This window comes from Neodiprion lecontei, chromosome 6 (assembly GCF_021901455.1).
Source record: "Neodiprion lecontei isolate iyNeoLeco1 chromosome 6, iyNeoLeco1.1, whole genome shotgun sequence".
Lineage (NCBI taxonomy): Eukaryota > Metazoa > Arthropoda > Insecta > Hymenoptera > Diprionidae > Neodiprion > Neodiprion lecontei.
Window position 1 is genome coordinate 15,860,081 of NC_060265.1, and position 21,748 is coordinate 15,881,828.

Genomic DNA, 21,748 nt, shown 5'->3' on the forward strand with positions numbered 1-21,748 from the left:
ATCCTTATGAAAAAATACGGTGCACACAGAGAGTAAAATTCTTTCAACTTGATTTTTACAGATTTTTTTTCACTCCCTTCCCCTCAAAAAAAATTCCCAAATTGTTTAAACATTTTTTTCTCGACAACTAAGGTAGAAGCAGATTTTGAATTTCTACTCCGAGTGTATTTTGACTCGAAAAACACTCATGTTTTTGAAATTTCACAAAGTGGTGGAACACACTGAAAATTACGAAATACTGTTATTTTCGTCAGTTTTGGCCGTTTCTATACTTTGTTTTGCTTTGAATGAGGAAAAACAAGTTTTTCAACAAGAAAATACATGGAACCAAATATTTTCTACCCAATATAATACTCATACGATTGATCGCTCATATATGTATGTTTTGAAATACATGACAAGAAATTATTGCATACTGACTTTTTCATGTCAATTGACCATGTTTTTCCCGATTTGACACACGCACACACACACACACGCCAAATTACTATTCTTATCCGGCAATAACCTTTAATTTGCAAAGATAATGTCAATTTCTTCTCCCTTACTTAAGTGACGTAGTCAGGGCTGCACATCATAGGGATAACTGATGCGACACATGATATACGCGTGCGGAAACCAGCCTCCATGACCTATGTGAAGTTGACCCTACCACTGCGAATTTTCCAACTTGTCCTTTTTTTGGAATCATTGAGTGATCGTTTGGTGCTGTTTGGTAGTCAAATATTGAGATTTGGTGATGGGTAGCTGTTTCCAAATTCGAGAAACATGATCTTCAGCGTAAAGTTAGCCCCTGCACTTTGACTTTTTACATCTTTTTTCAGACGAAAGAACATCATTGTTGATAAAAAAAACCTTCTGTGAAGTGTCACCAAAAACTGCACTGTTGAGAAGTTGTGAATTTAAAAGAAAAAAAAAAAAATTGAATTCAAAAAATTTGTAACTCCCTAACAGTGCACTTTTGGGGGCTGCTTCACTGACGTTTTTTTATTGGCAATAATACCCTCTCTGCGAAAAAAATTTGTAAAGACTTGAAGTGGGGCGGCTAACTTTACGCTGAAAATTGAGTTTCTCGAATTTAGAAGAACTATTCGCCACCAAACTTGAAAAACATACTATCAAACACCACAAAACTTGAAAAATATACTACCAAACACCACCAAAGGCCCACGAACGACCACGAACGATTTTTAATAAATAACCGTTTCGGGGGACACAGGACAGAATAATGAAACCTAATTTTTTTCGCCCAAACTGAATTTCACAATTTTATATCATTTATATTACATTTCTCTTTCTCTTTCCAATTGATATCTTTTGTGGTCATATACTATGACCTATAATTTTTAAAAGAAATTCATTGTTTATTGAGAATAAAGAAGTTGCGAGTGAGTTGAGACGTGTGAAATTGGAATTTTGGTTTTGTTATACTGGTTGATTAATACATACGATGGCAAAAAATATGGACGTGGAAGTAGAATTTTTTCGAGATATAATGAGACCGCGATGTTCATATTATTTCACCTATTAGTCCTTTTACAGGGCGTGGTCTTTTGGTGTAGGGCACAAATGTACAGTATTATTTTTCACACGGAAAAACTCACAGCTGACAGTTTGGTGGCTGAAACAGCGGCGAGAGGCGAGGGGTCGGTTCGACAGAGTTTCAGTCGTCTCCTACAGATGGCAGGTGAATCGCGCCACGCAAGGAAGGTCGAGAGAAGTCAACACTGTCATGGATATTTTAAAAAAATTCAGGTCCCGACAAATTTAAAAATTCCATGGGTCGGTAGCGGCTAATTAGCGGCAAATTTCGGTGCCTTGGAAACTTTTTTACGATCAACCCTCCATGCAGAATTAGCACACGGTTGTGCTGTTTCCGAGAGAAGTCAGCACTGCCATCGATTTTTTAAAAAAATCCAGGTCCCGACAAATTTCAAAATTCCATGGGTCAGTAGCGGTTAATTATCGGCAAATTTCTGTGATTTTCACAATACCCTACAATCAACCCTGAGTAGTTATTCTTCGTGTGGTTATGCTATCTTAGTGTGAAGTTGGCATAACCCTTAAGTTTTTTCGAAAATTTGGGCTCCAACTGAATTATGACTACCACTGATAATCAGCGGCTAATTAGCCGCGAATTACAGTTCCATTCAAAATCACCAATCATTAACCCGTCGTAGTTTTTTTTTTTTGGCTATAATGAAGAGTAAGTAACGAAAAAAAAAAATCCTATGACAAATACTAGGTAATATTATATAGAATGACCACAAAAAATTTCAAACCAATCGGTACATTGGTTTTTGAGAAATTTTGGGTACGGCTTTGAAAAACGTAGTTTTGAGAAAAACACGTTTGAAATTTTAGGAATTAAAAAATCATGAAATTTTAAACTTACATGGAATCATCAATACCAGGCCCATAGTGTAGGTCTTCTACAGTCGACGGAATTCCCATTGCATCTAAAGCTTGTTGCCGACGACGAATTCGACCTTCTTAGGGGGGGAGCACTGTACAATTCTATCACAAAAGAAATCTAACGTTTCCAGTTCTCGGTTATAACTGCCTTATTTTTCGAAGAATTAATTTGCGATTTTCACCAAATATTCTAAGGACCTTAAACTTTCAGAAAATGTAAAAAAAAAAAATCGATTTTTTCAATTTTCTAGGTGTATATCTCCCCTTAAGGATAACACTTCTCAGCTTTTATTTAATAAATCATAACAATTATTGATAATTATTAAAATGAGAGAATAAATCTTATAGAGCAATCTTGTGATTTATTATTAATTATAACAATAAATACAAAATATATTGAACAATATGATATATAATCAACATTTAAAAACGAAACTTTTATGACAATAAATTTTTATTTATTGCAATATTTTATGATAAAAACTTTTTCTTATTATTTCTTATGAATATATATATTTTTCTTATGATTATATATATATTTTCCTTATTAATATATTATTTTTCTTATTATTATATATATTTATCAGAATATATATCACACTTTTTCCGTAAAAAAATTACAGAGCTTATCTATAACTCGTTTATCTTTAGTAATTTTTGGTTTATTATCACTTCCTGGTTCTTTACAAAATTTAATTAACTCTTCAATTCCACCATTTTCATATTGATTAATTAAATCTTGGTATTTAATGGCTTGAGACACCATTTTTCTGATTATATGTCCAGATAATACTCCTTTTAATGGAGATAAACAGTCCATTCCAGATGCAGTTTTCTTGAGCTTATTTATATGAATGCAACACTCTCTATAAGATTTAGAGCTTTCAAATAAATACTTGTTATCCGTCAACGAAACCAGTTCTTCTAAAATTTCGACATCGTATAAGGCTTCATGAAATTTCTCGTCCGAGTTAACATTCAAATGCTTTTTAGCTAATTCTGACAGTTTAAATTCACCGGGAGTTTGATTAGATGTAAAATTTTTCTTAAATAAAGGCAAGCTTTCAGAGAATCCTGCGATTTGACTGAAATCTGATACCAAAGAACATTTTAAAATTGAACGTAGTAAATGTGACTTGTCGAAAGTTACATTATGTGCAACAAGTAGACATGGCTTGGGTGACATTTTTAAAAATAATAAAAAACTCCGGAGAGCCTTTTTTAGAGGCAACGATTCAACTTTTTTACCGTGAAAGTATAAATGGCCGTTAATATTCTTCAGTCCTGTATGAGCAGTAGCTTTATCATCAATGATATTAGTAGGATTAATGTAGACACTAAATTTACGTCCTTCACAAGATGCAGCAATTTGAAGAATTTCGTCACTCTTACGGAAGCCTGACGTTTCTAAATCAAAGAAAACTAAGTTACATGTCTCTGCCGATATTTGAATATTTGGACCGTTAATCAGTGATTCATCAAATGCTTCTAAATCTTCACAGTCTTGTGACAAGCCGCAGTTAGATTTATATTGAACACCTTCTGAATTTTCATTATTCTTTCTCAATTCCTCACGCTCTTGAGTTTTAATTATTCGACGTTTCTTCGCAGCCGGTAGTTTAGCATCTAATGCACGTTTCTGTCGCTTAGCATCCAATTGCTTTGTATAAAACAAAGTGTGTCGCCCTGGTGACAACTGCAGTTTTTGCCTAATTTCTACGATACAGGAGTCGCCATCATTTTTTGTGCACATAGAACTTGCAAGACGATAGCTAGATGATTCACTTCTACTGTAGCAAATATTTTTTGGCGACTTATGAGCCATTATATTATTAAGGTAGTAGCCCGGTGTGACGGGTTCAAAAAATCGATTTTTTTTTTTTTACATTTTTCGGAAGAAAAACATCTTAAAAATATGCTGTAAAAATTTCAGACATAAATTTCAATTATTCTTAAAGTTATAGCTAAAATAAGAGAGCGCGCCGTAGTGTGTATGAAAGAGTGTGACACGCCAGCAGCAGCTGCTCTGACCGTCACCTCTTTTATTGTCCGGTATACAATACGTATACCCAGGTATACCCAGGTATAACCCAGGTATACCCAGGTATACGTATAATGCCAAAAATTTACGTATAATGCCAAAAAATTACGTATAATGCCAGTATTTAGCAACGAAAGATCCTATCGAAGCCGAGAGTTTATACGATGATCACAAAGATGAATGCACAGCAAACCACGAGGGCAGTAGTGGTAAAATGGAGGTCAACGGGATTTCGGAAATGTTCAAGCGTTCTCTGCAGCGTTATGATGTTAAGTATGTGAGGTACATTGGAGATGGAGACAGTAAAACCCATAAAAATTTGATAGACGATAAACCTTACGGTGGCGACCCAGAAGTTGAGAAGCAAGAATGCGTATTGCATGTGAAGAAAAGAATGTACCGAGCACTTCAAGGTGTAAAAAAAACTCTTACCGAGTACGCAAAAGTGAAAAAACAATTGGATGCAGCTAAGAACACGAAGATGGCCGTAAAAGTGAAGAGTACCGAGGAAAGTGCTCCGAAAAAGCGTAGGATAAAGAGAGACTCGTCGACCAGCGCTAAGCCACCAAAACCTAAACCGTTGCAATTAACTAACAAGATTATGTTAAAAATGTCTACGTACTACGGTTTGGCAATCACCAGAAACTGTCATTCTCTCGAAGAAATGAAGAAAGCCGTGTGGGCTACATTCTACCACATGCCATCAACAGACGAAAACCCTCAGCACTCTTACTGCTCAGATTCTTGGTGCAAGTATCAACAGCTCAAAGCGGAAAATCAAGAGAGCACTTATGAACACCCAGTAACGTTTGACGAACAAGTTACAAATCTCATAAAACCTGTGTACGAGACTTTGGCGTCCGACGATTTATTGAAAAGATGCTTGGGCGGGAACACGCAAAATAACAACGAAAGTTTTAATCACTGTGTATGGAATTTTGCTCCGAAGCATACTTTTACTGGAAGTGGTGCAGCGTCTGCTGGTCGAAGTCCAGCTGGTAGGTCCCAATCTAAATTAGCTTGTGGGTCCGAGTCCGCTTGCATTTTAAGGACTGAGATTATTGGTGCGGGTAATGTCTCGTACAGGATGTGATTATTATGCGTTATCACGCCGTAACTTCCTGAAAGTCCTTGAATCCGATGATCAGTTAGTAGGGCTTGAATGGAGAGATGAAACTCTCTGCCCGAGGCGTCACGTATATCACCGATTCCCTGAAGGTACATCTGTACGTCTGTGGGTAATGGGTAATCAAAGTTGAGTGCTTGATTGAGCTGTAATTGCTCGAGGGTTAGTTCACCTCTGGCACTGACTATGTCGTGTAGCCTTTTCCACAAGGCTATAACGCAGTAATATTGATAGGCTGAGAATGGTATGTACTTTCTCATTGCTCTATCAAAAGACATCTGTGTGTCGTAAGATGTTCTTACAAGCTGCGTAAAGCCGCTAAAGTCCAGCTGAAAAGTGCGTTCTCTCGCAACTTCAACGAATCCATTGACTCCTTCTATGGTGAGGAGATCGTTAATTAATGGATCGTTATTCTCTGTTGAGGGTGCTGTTGACTTTGCTTTTGGAGCTAGGTTTGGCATGACGTCCCGAGACTTGAAGTCTCGCTTTGGATTCACGCGCGGACCTTTCGGAATAGGGAGTTCATTGGTAGTCTGAGATGCAGATGGGTTAGTGTCGGACTGGGATGTGAATCCCCCGCGACCCCGGGTCTGACCTCTACCTCTGAATGTACCCCTACCTCTAGGTCGGTTACCTTGTCCTGTTGGTGTGGAGTTTGGTTGCTGTTGTTCTGACATGTTTTATGGTTTCGTCTACTAGACTTTCACACAAAATTGTTAAAATTTCATCAGCATTTGTTTATTCAAACATAAAATAAAAATTAGAATAAACAATGCTAGTATGTATTAGCAATAAAACAATAAGTCATGTGAAGTTTGACGGAGTATTTAAAATCAATCAATCTTATTTAGAATGTATAAGAACAAAAATTATTTTTTAAAATATGTACAATTAGCATTTTCCATCTACTCAAGACTGAATATAGATCATTATGCAAGTGTAGACAATATTGACGTCCAAAAAACTATATACAATTGAAAAAAGTTATAGACTACGAAAATTTTAGTTTCGTTAATTACAATAAATCTAAGGATATATATAAATCAATCGAAAAAATCTTCATATGAGCAATAAAAAATTATTAAAAAAAAAAGCTAGTTACTCCGTAGCTTTGTAGATTACAACCAAACTTACAATAATTCACACAGCTTATCAATATTTTCATTAACAAGCAGTCGCTCTTCCTTAGCAGCTCGTTTACAACTCTCCTTAGCAGCTTCTTCGATTGCAGGACCAACTTCCCTTTCATATCGTTTAAATAATTGTGGCGATATTGTCGGAATATTGGCACATGCCAATATTTTGTTCAATCCAGAGCAGCCATAGCCAGCATGTACAGCACCTGTAATAAATATATTTTTACTAGGGTTGGAACTTCTGCATATATACATTTGATTATTTTTGTTTTTAAGTAAATTCAAGTGATCTATTTTTTTTTTTATCAAATATTTATGTAGATTGAATAATTATTGAACTTACCAAGAATTACGCCTCTATTGACGTCAGAATGTTTGGATTGACTACCAGCCACGCTATGACTTTTACTCGTTGGAACTACTGATATTGTCTCACATTTTGTGCACTTAACTGTTATGATTGATTTCAACCCTAAATGCTGTTCATGTACAATATTTTCCAGGCAAAGTACTTCATAACATTGTACACATTTTAATTTTTTGCCTAAAAATTTTAAATCCACGAAACGAATGCCTTCGCATAGGTTAGATTCACTGGTATCATCGTTGCCTTTTCTTTTTTCTTGTAGAGCATTTTTAATTTTTAATTTTTTATCGCGAACTTTTTTTTTAATAAATCTTCCTTTATGACGAATACGATCACCCATAATTATTTATTTATTCGAATAAAAATAGCGAGTTGTTTACGTTTGACTGTGCGTATAAACTATAAGTAAGCTCAGTGGTTAAGAGAAATAACAATAACAATAACGCGACGTTGCGACATTTCCATACAGAATTGAATTTTATAGTATGTGTGTATACGTATAGGGGATATAGTAGTGGAAGAAGTACAGTCACGTTAAAAAACATATCCTACAGTCATAGTACTGCTAATATGCTGAACGTTAGTACTAAATCAAAAACTTTTCGACTGGACTGTCGCGGAGGAACTACCTTGGTCGCATACGTTTACTGCAAATTTGAAGAGGGTTTGACGGATGCGTAGTAACAGATGTGGAATTTGTCAACAACATACCTTATTGCCTGTGTATGTACTTATTTGAGAACAATCTGGTGATTCCAATTGCCGCTTACAGCACAGTAGTATGCGACATTTACTGACAGCTGCGTGGAATGCTAGGTGATCAAATTCGGTCGCAGTCGAGCGGAGCGAACGATCCGTAATTTTCAGGGAAAAAACCACGCATATCCTTTCGTTTTAAAATCAACGTTCAAGTTTCCGTTTTCCCGCGTTTGTAGGTCAAATTCCACTCCACCCCCGCGTTTAGGACTCATAATTACCACGAGAATGGCCAGATTTTCAAGCTCATCTCGATTGGAAACTCTTTCTTTATTTTTAACGTATATAAATTCCGAAACAATCCCACGATTCTCATTGGGCTCTTGCGGTCAAAAAACTTCACTCGAGCCACCCACACGTAACGTACATTTCCGACGTAATAAATCTATGTCGAAATTCGTGCCGGTTCGCGGGCACCCACCGTCCCATCAGGGGTTTGGCATCAGCAACCCCCGACGGGGGTGGAAAAGGGGGAGGCCCAGAGCGAATTCCATTGGCGGGGTAGTGGAGAGCCCGACCCCTCCCCGACCGAAGCGCAACTGGCGCTACAATTGCTTGGAATACGGAAAAAACGAATAACCGAATACACTGTAACCGAGGTTTTCTTTTTATTTAATTTATATTTTGTATATATTTTATTTGTATTTAATTTTTATTTTATTCATTTAAATAATTATGAGGGCTGAAGTCCGGTAACTCCACGGCGCAGGTGTACTGATCTGAATAAGGGGTCGTTCATAAATTATGTAAGAGGTTTTGAGGGCTAATTTGGCCCCCTCTCCCCCTACTGTAAGATATCATGAGATTACGACTAGTCCCCCCTCTGCCCCTTGATAAGAAATTTTCGCAAGAAAAGGATATATTGATAAAACATAACTCCATATTATTCTGAAAATATACTTTATTGCAATCTTACTACTATTGAAGTTTGACTCTTGTTGACCAACTTTTGGTGTTTTATCTGGGAAAGCTCCTACCCATGCATCTAAATAACAGTAGATGTAAATATCCAGACATTTTAGATGAAACAATCATTATGCTATTAAATAACTTATATCATGATTTCAAGTGACAGGGAAATCCCCACTCAACGAGACCAACAATCGAATAATAGTAAGTCTAGAAGTACTGAGAACATATGATTTTTGTAAGATTCAATATCGAGTTGAGGAGATGAAGTACAGATGGCGCTATTCAATAATGCCATTTTTTAGCGCAAAAGTGGTAGAATTTTTAATTTCAAATACTAGGGGCTTCGCGCCTCACTATTTCCTTACGCATTGTCTAGTAGACAGGCGAATTCCTTCATGTTGATTTAATGACAGGTCCTGCACTTGCTGTCCACTTCAATTCCTTCTGTGCTTACTTTTCTTTTTTTCATCAATCTAAGCTTCCATTCGTTGGTTGAAAATTGGTGTTCCTTCTCTATTGATATCGATCTATCTCCTTGACTTGCTGAATTATTTTTGCTACCGCTCTGCCCGTTATTCTCCAAAATCACCTTCTTTATATTATTTTTTTCTCTATATTTATGTTGCTGTTCACTCCGTAAAACACCTCTTTCTCTTGTGGTCAACATCGATCATGGTCGTCCTCTTGCCTGGTTATAGGAATATTTGTTTATTATTATTCTCTGGCTTATTTGGTTCTTCGCACTTAAAATTTTATTTTCCTTTTTCCTTTGTGATACTTCCGACCATCCACCATCTTCATCGCCTTGTCTGCTGGTTGAAACTCCTCCTTTCTGTTCGTTGGTTGAAAAGCCAGTATGATATTTTTTGTTCGCTTCCCTATATTTTCGCTGCTGTTCCCGTCGTCTAATTTTTCGCTCTTCTATGTACATCACATTGGTTGGTCGTCCTCTCGATTTATTTTCCGAATCAATCATCGCAATCGATTCTTCTAATTCTTCGACACCCTTCGTTGAATTATTTTTACTGCCGCTCTGCCGGTTATTCTCCAAAATCACCTTCTTTATATTATTTTTTTCTCTATATTTGCGTTGATGTTCATTCCGCCAAACACCTCTTTCTCTTGTGGTCAACATCGATCCTGGTCGTCCTCTTTCCTGGTTATACGAATATTTGATGGATATTATTCTATGGCTTATTTGGTTCTTCGCACTTACAATTTTATTTTCCTCTTTCTTTTGTGATACTTCCGACCATCCACCATCTTCATCGCCTTGTCTGCTGCTTGAAACTCCTCCTTTCTCCATTGTCATCGTAAATCCTGGCTGTCCTTTTGACTGTTTGGTGATATATTTAGATTTACTATTATTTGATTGTTACTTTTCATACTTATTACTCACTATCTGAATTTTATTTTGGTTCTGCAAGACATCAAAGTGTCCACTGTCTCCGTCGCCGGTGAAGAGTAGCGAGAATTGTGTTCCATTTTGTGATCCGATCCGGTGTGGATGAATTTGTTCTTCGCGATACACGATTAAACATATCTTAATAATATTTGCAGCTGCATATATTGCATTTTTATTCATATGTGATTTGTAATCACCAGGTCACCTAATCACAGCACCGTTTGACTCATTACCTGTAATAAAACCCGCAAATGTAGACCAATTATCCACTATATTTGAAACGATACTCATTCTCACCTCTGCGTGTCGATCTTGAGTGCCGTATACACAATACGCCAACGCGCGAAAAAGACAATTCCCGTCGGGAATCATCTTGATAATTTTCGTTTGCATGTTCATTTTTGGCGCGTCAGAAACAGATACCTATAAAGATATTTGTCAAAGACTGTCATAAACAGCCGATGACAGCTGTCAAAGGGTTTGCTAGATGCTTTTTGTTTTGTTTTCGGGATCTCACCCCACCGCCAACTTCATGCGTATACTATTGTTATTATAATCTTTTTTTACTATTGTTATTATAATCTTTTTCTACGTTCATTTGTTTGAAACTTTTTTATTAGATAGAGAGATAGCGTAATTTTAGATTCTCTGCCCCCCTCACCTATAGTAAGAAGTTATGATATTCAGTCAACACCCCCCCTCCCCTAAACGCCTTACATAATTTATGAACGGCCCCTAAGGAGATAAATAATGATAAAAATGCTATTGTTGGGCGCCAGACGCAGTAGCGTCAGATATAAGTTGATTATAGACTAGACCAGGGAAGAGCCGATCAGGTTCTACGACGGTTTTGCACAACCGGCTCAGTAAAGACAAGATAATGGTAGAGGGGAGGGTTCGTATCCGACAGATAAACACGATATAATGGAAACCGGTAATAGTATCGAATATATTAAAGAAAGGCGAGCGATATTAATCACAAGCGAGAGATGCAAGACATTCAGGTACAATTAAATCATGAAGACATTCAAATACATTCAGAAAAAAGGTATGAGTGAGACTTGACGGATTAACAAGACAAGAGATGTGATGAGCGATAGAAATGCGTGTGTTCGCGATACTATTGAGATACACTCAGCAAGATTTACAAAATAGGTCAATCAAGGTAGGCTAGCATGCAATCCACAATCTAACGTTTTTCAATTAAGGTAACAAGGCAAGCGACCACAAACTGCGATGGCGAGGGAATAGTAATATTACAATAAAGAGAAATTGTCATGGTAGTCTACGGTTAAAGCACAGAATCTTACAAATAATGAAGAAATTGAGAAATATCATGAGAAACGAAAGGAACAAGAGGTAGAAGTCAACCAGATGATATCTAACAAGGAAAATCATTCCGCTGACATCTTTCGATTTTGATGAAATTCATATGTTATTCTACATCAAAATCTAAGAGACGCGTATTTTTTTTTATCGGCGGAAAAACGTTTCTAGGGGGTGAAATGATGCTCTGAAGTTGAGACCTCCGAGGGGTACTTTTCAGGTTTCACCTATTTTCACTTGAGATAATCGAATGCACCCAGATGGATAATTACCTTAATGATAAAAGCTGGATCTAAATAATTAAACAATGAATTCCCAAACACAATTTTCGAGAGAATACAAAATACAAAATTATGAGAGAGTGAGAATTTCGGAGAGTTCACAAAATGAAGAGATACACTAAATATACCGCAGTACAAAAGAATCAAGAATAATACCCAGAACTTGACTTAACATGATACAGAGAAAAAAATAACAGGCAAAAATAATCTAGAATTGCCAATAGCACTAGAAAAAGGTGCAGTAATATTTACTGGCTGATTCTACGCTCGGTTATACTTCAAGGAACTCGATGTACGATACAATAAGCAGAAAATAAATAAAAATATATTAAGCAATAACAGAAATAAAATATAAGGAACACTGCTATTACAAATAATTACGAAACGAAAGGTAAAGCCACTAGGGCTAAAAATACGATAGAAACTACAGAAGCAGACTAATAGAAATTCACGAACAATCAGAAAATTCATAAATACAGGAGAACTGTTCACAAACAACCTTGTGAAACCAACTTGTCGGTCGCGCGCCGTACAATTCACGTACCGCAACAAGCGTTTCACGCTTTCCAGTCGCGCGCCACAGAAGAAAGCATGACGTCACACGCGCCGCTCACGCCACCCACGCAGCCGAGCGCGTCCCGCAATCAGCCAACGTGGTCTCCCGCTGTTGAAGTGGTACCGAGGCTGCGATAAGAGACCACCGATCTCACCGATCGGCAGGACAACTTCGGTCTCGCCGGAATTGACCAGCTATAGGGACCGTGCATTAGACCGTCACGCCAACTGGTGATAGAAATGTTAAAACTTCGGGCAAAAAAGTTAGGCAAAAGCACGCGATATTTTGTTTCTCTATTTTTAATAATATAAATATTAAAATTATTCATAATGTCTTCATCCGTAAAGTCTTGCTGTATCAAAGGATGTACAGAAAAATCACGTCGGATGCACCAAGTCAATTCGCTAGTAAAATTTTATTGTTTTCCTTCGAGTGAACATGGAGTCTCATGGAAGTGTGATAAACGTATCAAGTGGATAAATGCCGTGAAAAATTATGTGTGAGTAATGAATTATAATTATTAGCAACAGTAGTAATGTTATTATTCAAAAATTTTTAGATGAAATAGTGATATTTTATTAAAAAAAAAAATTACATACAATAATTAAATTTAAATTTATGGAGTAGTATAAATCTAACCCTCAAATTTTGTTGTTTATTTTAGGAAAAATCCGAAAAACTGGGAGCCAAATCAACATACAAGAATTTGTAGTGCTCACTTCATAAATAATAGTAAATCAGATAACTCCAATCACCCATCATACATTCCTTCTATTTTTCCTGGAAAAGAAAATGTTAAGAAATCAATTCAACGGCTGCAACGATTTGAACGGTCAAGAATACGTCAATTAAATAAACAAATCAACGTCTCGAAATCTGTAGTGATTAATAATACAAACAGCAGTATGAACAGTGATAATTCAATAGCATATAAGGATACTAGTTGTTTGAGTGACATTGTCATGGAGCAAGACACAGAAGTTCAGGAAGACTTTTTTATGAATGATACGAATGCTTCTGATATGAATACTTCTCCTCGGGTTTTTCGAAGTATAACTTGTCACACTGAGCAATTTATATCAGATAGTTCGACTGATACTTGTACTTATTTTTTTGTAATTTGAATCATCATGATGGCATTAGTACCGCTGCAGTCCAGGTCAATATATCTGTGACAAAAACCACGGATAAAATGTGTCAAGCTTCGATGCCACTTATGAAGAAAAAGGTCCAAGATTCCAGTTGCGATCCAATCGATTTTGAATCCGAAAAATCGCAATGTCGAGGTTTTCATGGGTTATCATCTATCACAACTAATGAAGCTATGAGTAGCTTAACGGGTGTTACATTGTCTATATTCTCATTCCTTTTAAATCTACTCCCAGACTGCAAAAATTCTAAAGTTGATAAAAAAACAAAATTATTGATAACATTGGTGAAACTAAAAACCGGTTTGACATTTACCGCGATGTCAGTCTTGTTCGATATTCATCGCACTACTGTTTATCGAATATTTATAAATAATCTGCAGCAGATGAACATAATAATAAAAAACTTCATTTTCTGGCCATCAAAAGTCGCTGTACAAACAACCTTACCAGAAGCATTCAAAATACATTACCCCAACACACGTGTTATTATTGATTGCACCGAAGTCAAGACAGAAGTTCCACCAGAAGTTAAACATCGGGTTCTAATGTATTCAGATTATAAACATCATCACACAATAAAATTTTTAGTTGGATGTGCTCCAAATGGATTTATAAGTTTTCTGTCAAAGTGTTATGGTGGTCGTGCTGGTGATTGTTACATTACAAATGATTGTGGTTTAGTGGATTTAATTGAGCCTGGAGATGTTGTGCTAGCAGATAAAGGATTCCCACAAATACAAACTAAAGTCGACGAAAAAAACGCAATCTTTGTGATGCCTCCATTTTGTACAAAAGATCAATTTTCACCTGATGAAGTAGATGAAACTTACAATATTGCTTCAGTGAGAATACACATTGAACGAGTGAATCAAAGAATAAAAGACTTTTATATTCTCTCCAAAGTGCCAGCATCACTATTTTCTCATATTGATGAAATTGTTTTTGTCATTTGTGCTATTATAAATATTCAAAAGCCTCTGTTTAAAGAACGAGATCAATCAACGACAGAATGTAAAACGAAGGAATAAATTGTAAATTTAAAGAATTAAATAACATGTGTAATTAGTATGAAATGTAACTTTATTAGAATCTGATGAATAAACTATTAAAATAATCAAAGTATATATTTTTTTTTGGAACTGTGCTTAAATTATGAATTTTTATATCATAAAAATACTTACAAAAATATTTGGTAATGTTATTTTGGCTGTATTATTATAAATTATAAATTATTTTCTATATTTATTTATTAAAAAAAGGAAAACTAACAGAACATTCTTAAAAAAATTCTATAAGTTGACAGTTATTTTTAAATAACTTTTAAAAGATATCTGTAATTGTTTACTTTTTATAATCAATAAATAATCTTGGAAGATAATTAACAAAATAAAATTGCTCTAGATTAATGTTATTCTTGGATATGAAGGTCACAACTCAAAACACTTTTTTATCGTGTTAACGTTTCGGCCCTGGTGGGGGCCCTCCTCAGAACATTTTATTTAAACATCTGTCACGAACAAAAATAAAATAATGTACAACTAGGTTTTAACAAAATTAGACATAGTGGTATAAATAATATGCAAGTATGTTTGAGCAAGTATAAAAGAGGAATTACCTAGTATGAGATGACACTTCCAATTACATAGAATGCGTGTTGGTAATTGATGAATAAATAGAAACAATAAAAAACAATAAAAAACAATAAAAACAAAAACCGAAACACACTGCGTTCGCGACACGTAATTCCCACGAATTCATATTTGTTGTTAGTTTGGTAAAATGAAATAAAACACACTGCCGTTATAGGTTGAGTCCAGAGCACAAGTGGAACGTCCAGTGTGTAGTGGGGAAAGGTCGATATCGATAGTTATCAGAGCAAACGCAGAGTCAACGAGTTAAAAGGAAACCAAAATTTTTGTTAAGGAGGTAAAATCGAGAGCAAGCTCAGTCGGTAATGGACAATTACAATGGTCGTATCACAGAGGTGTGAATATTACTTAGATGTTCTATGTCTTGTTTACGGTTGACAGAATTGGGATGTGCAACAATATTGCACATTTCTAACAGTAGCCTATTGTAATACAACGGTTCGACGTCAATAATGCTGGCTTGAGAATAATTAAAAGAGTGGTCGAAATCGATGGCATGTCTCGTCAATGCAGTATAATCATCCTCGTGTTCATGGATATTGCGTTTATGCTCGGTTATCCTGGTGTGTAGCTGCCTACTAGTTTGGCCTATGTAAGACATGTTGCATTGGTTGCAAGGTATTTTGTAAACTACACCAGAGCGCATACCCAGGGGTAAGGGTCCTTACCCGAATCAAACATCGAGGATAGATCATGTGCACATTTACCCACAAATTGAATTTTGTACTTAGAGGATGTTCTGTTGAGTGACTCAAACAACCCCGCGACGTATGGGATGGAACTATAGCTTTTTTGATTGGTTTGTGTAGTAGTTACATGGATATTATTGTTAGGGCTGGTCGATGACAAGCTGGAATCGTATTTAAACTGTACATGTTTGTTGAGCAGGCGAGGTGGATAGTCGTTTTTACTTAGTACCTGCTGAATCAAGGACAAATTTTTTTTGTGAAATTCCATACTTGAGAGTCGGATCGCTCTGTCAACTAAGCAATTAATCGTTCCAATTTTGTATGATCTGGGATGGTGAGAATGGTAATTTAAATACCTTTGTGACCAAGTAGCCTTATGAAACCAATCAGTTTTAATAAACTGGTTATCATTGATGATCAGGACATCTGAAAAGCTAATTCGGTGATTAGACTCTAATTCAGAGGTAAATTGTAGTCTCGGATGGAAACTGTTGAAGACGGAAAGCATTTCTGCAACTTTATCCGAAGGGACAGCTGTAATTATGTCGTCTACATATCTGAAAAAGAATGAAGGCTTGAAGTCTAGTTTGTTGAGACAATATTGTTCAAGATCATCCAAAACCAAATCAGACAAAATTGGAGAGAGCGGTGAGCCCATCGGTAAACCATAAGTTTGAGCATATATGTTATGATTAAATTTAAATATGGCAGCCTTAAAACATATGTGCAATGCTTTTAAGAGTTCGTTAAGTGGGACCGGAATTTCGTCCACCAACTGATGCCAGCGCTGTCTAACAGCGTTGATTGCAAGATCTTGTGGAACATTTGTGAACAATGACACAACATCCAGCGAAACTAAAATATGATCAGGTGGGAGACGAAAGTCCCTAATAGCATTTATCAGAGCAAAACTATCTCTTACCCGTGACAAGGGAGGTACGATGTTGTTACCTATACATTGACTGAGGAAACGAGCCAGATTGATGGTCGGACTATCAGTGAAAGAAACCATAATTCTTACCGGTGTATCCGGTTTGTGAATTTTCGGTAGCCCGTAGGCTCTAAGTGGTAGGCAATCAGTTTTTGCAATTTGACGTCTAAGTTGATCAGAGATGAGTTTGCTTTTAGACCAATCCGTTGTTAGTTTTTTGACTTCTTGTTGCAAGGTACAGGTGAGATCGTATCTAACAACTTTGTAAGAGTTGTTGTTAGAGAGTTGTTGCAACATTTTATCCTCGTACATTTGTTTGTTCATCACAACAGTCGTGTTTCCCTTGTCAGCCTTCAAGAAAAGTAAGTCCTGGTTGTTATTTTGAAAGATCTTAGTTTCTTTAATTTTGTGAAGGATATTCTTGTCAGCGTGAAGGGGAGAAGGGGTGTTGATGAACTTTTTTATAGTGTTGGTAAAATCTTGGCGGGCCGTATTACGAGAATCAGAAGAAATGAAGGAAATCTTTGATTCGAAATCAGAGATAAATTTGTTGGTTGGGATGCAGTTAGGCTTAAAAGGAATGCTATATTTGGGTCCCATTTTTAGCACGTCGGTAACATTGACAGGAATATCCGTATTGCTAAGGTTCACGATCCAATTTTCAAAGGTCGAGTCAATTGAATTAGAAGTGGGACGTTTTTTGTTGTTAATCAGATTAGCTAACTTGTTGATGTTAGCCGCCTTGTAAGCGTTGAAGGCCGGTTCCAATTTCAGGTATTGTGTGTCGAAGAATTTTTTTGACACTTCAACAGGTAATTCAATTAAAATATCATTCTCAAGCGACAACAAAATATTTTGATATTTGACGATGGTCGCGTGAGCATCACTGATCTCGAGATTAAGTAACGACCTTTGAAATTTGTGTACATTATGTTGGTAAACAGTACGCGACTTAGACATTTTAAAACTAATAACGTTCGAGATAAGCTTGGGGAATTTTGAATGGGTAGGTAAAATCGATCGTTTCGTAAAATTGCTCTAGTTTAGGAACTAATTCACTCAAGAACAAATTATTGCGAGCGATTGTTATGAGAACACAGCCCAGAGGTGAGTAAACAAATAAATCGCAGAAAGCGATATTTGTTACATACATTTGCAGCTGGACTTGCGTATAAATGGAATGAGTTTCACTCAAATGAATTCCATTTTCGTCTAACTTCAAATATTGCACGTTACACTTTCTTGCTGTCGCGTCGTGAATTGGTATCTTTTTGCACGTGTAAGGACATTTTATTTCTATCAATCGCTTTTGCCAAATATCAGGACCATATTCTAAAATAGCGTCAGGAAAACAGCTTAACCAAGGTTGATGAATATTAATCACAAGGCCGACTTGAACAATTTTGCAATCTGGACTTAGGAGTTTTTTATATTCATTCAAAGCTGTCTTTTCCATTTTTTTTACCATAAGCCATGGTTGCTGTCTCCACTTTACTAGGTGTAATTAACTCTCTAATAGCTTTATCAATTTCAAAACGGTCCCCTTTTAATTTGTGGCCATTACTTGCTGTTATTCGTAGTATACGTTGCTTGTACCACTCATCCGTCTTTGACTGTAAAATCGTTTGCATGCAAATGTTTATCATTTTTGTTTTATCACAACACACTTCACTTATATAAAAATCATGAATATCACTTGTTATAATATTCTCTTGTGAATAAAGTTCGTTTACAGACTGCAGCTGAAGTATTTCCGACAGCGTTTTTTTCAATTTCTATTTCGCACTTACGTTGTTCATTTATTTTAACTAAAGCTACCAATGATTCAGCTGCTATAATTTCATTTTCATTTCTTCGGTCAATATTTATCATTGTTGCAAGAGGTGTCCCAGCCAAATCATTCGGAAAGACTAGAGTTTCCAACTTACATGGCACTATGTTTGGATTTTTGACACAGTAAGGCGGTGGAGGGAACAATTTGCTCACTCTTATTCCTTTATCGTGATCCAAAAGCTGTCGACGAGAGGGCTTACCCTATTCTTGACCATGACTAGTCTTAGAATCCGCTGTATCAGCTGAATTGACATAATAAATCACAGCACACATGTGCTTACATTCACCAGACAATCCAGCTTTGCAGGTACACACAGCACGACTAATATTGCGCTCGTTATCTAACTACAATAAAATAATTTACTGATTAACATTTATTAATTTCATTTCAAAGTTAAAGAAAAAATTAAGAGATATAAATACATACCGTTATTTTGACATTATAATTTTTAGTTTCATACACCGCAGAAAGAACCTCACCGGTTACTGTCACAACGTTATTTAGAAGCCTTTTTTCCACGACATTAGATACATGACCTGATTCATAGAGTTTTCTACCATTGAAGTCGTTTTGACCTCGAATATTAGTATTATTAATTGGTTGAAAACCGTATTTAATAATTTTTTCCATTTTTAATTAACATTAATCCATATGAATACATTAACTATATTGACATTTTTGCCCGTTTTTTGCTTTTGTTAAACACCAGGGCGCGCTACTTTCGGCTAAAGTGCTGCCTCTACATTTAGTGCACGGTCCCTATACGACCTACACTGTTACGCTACGAGTACGCTACAGTCACTGACCAGCACGCAGGCTTTTTGGACAACTGCATGACGGACTTTTACACGCCGCCACCGAGAACCGCACCGATTCAGCACCGCACATCATCGCTGCAGCCCCCACCGCGGTGCAACAAGACCACGACTACCCCTTCCCTCGCGTGGCAACCAATTAACTGACTGCTTTTGTATATATGTATATCAAACTGTAAATAAATAAGGTGTACATACAACATAATCAAAGTCTCATCTTTGACACCACAGCGATCAACTCCTTCCATGCGGCTCGGTCGAAAAGTTAACACTACTAACTAACACTAAAGTCAATCTTTATAATAACGAAAAATATGGTATCCTGCTTTTTAAAACAACCAATAAATATAAAAAATAATAAACAAAGAAACATTACTACTGCTAATTAATTATCACAACCGATATTTTAGGTCGGCATAATACTTTTGAAGTAACTATAGTAATTAACTTTAATTGTACAACACCTTACAAACAAATCAGTCTTAACATTGTACTTTGGGGAAAAATATTTAAATTAAATTATTCTTCTGAAAGACCGGTACAGATACAGGAAAATAATAAAGTAATGTTCTCCCTTTTAGACTTAGATCTGGATCTGGTAACTTCTGCAATATTTGGTCAAAACTGACATCAAAAATATCATTTTCGTCCATTCTAAACTTGTGGCCCTTCTTATCACAAATTTTCATAAAAGTTACTCATGACTTTTTTTTTACACGATACTTAAAACAATGCTCTCTCCAAACCTTTATTACAGCCTTATGCTCACGACGACTCATATCTTTAACTAAATTTTCTTTTACCTTTTGCTTCTTTCTGTTGATACTTCTTCCTTTCTTTTTCTTCCAATTCTTCTTTTTTTTGACGGTCATTTTCAAGTCGTTGATATCTCAAACGCTCAGCTATACGTTTTTGTTCAAGTATTTCTTCTCTTGTTGTGGGTGACTTCTTTTTCGGTGGCATTTTGAGGTACTACCTAAAAAAGAGACGTTACTTTTAGTGGTCAAAACCAAAGAAAACAGTAGTATGAATAGTCCCCTGTGGTATGAACAGTCCCCTGTGCTATGAAAGGACAGGGGAATGTCGGTCAGGGGACTGTAATTTTTACATAAATACTTAATAAAACAATATCATTACAAACATTCAGATAAACGCAACAGATGTGGCTACATACTAAATGATCAATTATTTTAAACAAATTATCGTTATTAAAAGTCTTAAAATAGTAAAAAAAACGGCTTACCAGGGAAATGTTTTTACTAACGGCCGAGACGCGTGGTTCACCAAAAAACGCAGTAGTAGCACCAAACAAAATGGTGGCTGCCCGCTAGCGACGCAACCGAACAAACTTCACACCGATTGCGTTCCGTTTCGCAATCTAAATACTTCGCGCTAAAACTAAATATAACTCCAGCGCGGTTTTAAAGTTTTAACAACGGGCTGTTTTAATAATTTGAGGACAGCATTCACACATGGATATTTTAATAAAAATTCTATTGTAAAAATATAATTGTGATGTATAAAGATGCTAACTATTTTTGTTAATGTATATGGATATTTTTTATTCAATTATCAACGGCACAAAAATAAATATCTGTAACAAGATTTGTAATTCTGGAAAAGGGACGTACCAGGGGACTGTGTTTTGAGACGTATGAGGTTCATTTATTCGAATATTCCATTGGTAAATTACTAAATAAGCTATGGCGTGCCAAGAATACCTAATTCTATGTTGGTATTGATACAAAAAACTGAGAAATTTTAAAACTTATTTCATAAATTAGGCTTGGGACAGCGATTTTCCATTTAGTGGAGAAATGCCCATATAATTTTACTCTTCAGAATATTGGTTCTACGCAAAGAACCCGATGGTGGTTCATTCAAAAAGAACAGTGAGGAAAACGTAGACGCAGTAAACGCTGCATGGGGATTCACGGCACGTGGTCAAAAGGCTCCTTTTAAGAATATGATTGCAAATAAATTTTTTTACTCGTATTAAAATTTATTAAAAGTATTGAACGGTGCTAAGATATAATAACAATGATAAACATCTGTAGAACATCGTCTTTGAGAAAAAATTTTGAAAAGCGTAATAAAAAATGCAGAAACAATAATAATAATAATCTCTATTATCACAATAGCTTCGTCTGTGGAAAAAAAAACTTATTTATAGAAAATATTCTGACAAGATCAATCTTGATTCTACAACGCAATAAATCTGTTTAAAAACTATTAACGATAATAATAATATGTAATAATAATACATTGTTTAGCTTATGTCTTAATTCTTCGGTGCCTAATTCTTTATTTTTTTAAATGTTGCACACATTCCTGCAGCACTCTTGTCAAGTTATTTAT

The 21,748-nt window shown here is 35.9% G+C and overlaps 3 protein-coding genes across 3 annotated transcripts; 2 read left to right on the top strand and 1 right to left on the bottom strand.

The window, feature by feature from the left end:
- The first annotated feature begins 4,617 nt into the window (after positions 1-4,617).
- On the top strand, positions 4,618-5,549 carry LOC124295158. The gene is made up of 2 exons (XM_046744046.1): positions 4,618-4,729; positions 4,783-5,549. The coding sequence occupies exons 1-2, from the start codon at positions 4,621-4,623 to the stop codon at positions 5,547-5,549; spliced, it is 876 nt and encodes a 291-aa protein (XP_046600002.1). The 5' UTR covers positions 4,618-4,620.
- Positions 5,550-12,518: 6,969 nt separating this feature from the next.
- LOC124295159 lies at positions 12,519-14,500 on the top strand. The gene is made up of 2 exons (XM_046744048.1): positions 12,519-12,820; positions 12,986-14,500. Exon 2 carries the CDS (start codon positions 13,514-13,516, stop codon positions 14,498-14,500), a length of 987 nt encoding a protein of 328 aa, XP_046600004.1. The 5' UTR covers positions 12,519-12,820; positions 12,986-13,513.
- A 1,532-nt stretch (positions 14,501-16,032) lies between these two features.
- Positions 16,033-18,789, bottom strand: LOC124295160. Its single transcript, XM_046744049.1, has 5 exons — positions 18,775-18,789; positions 18,207-18,354; positions 17,893-18,073; positions 16,167-17,651; positions 16,033-16,039 (listed from the first exon to the last, which is right to left on the bottom strand). The coding sequence occupies exons 1-5, from the start codon at positions 18,787-18,789 to the stop codon at positions 16,033-16,035; spliced, it is 1,836 nt and encodes a 611-aa protein (XP_046600005.1).
- Between the last annotated feature and the right edge of the window lie 2,959 nt (positions 18,790-21,748).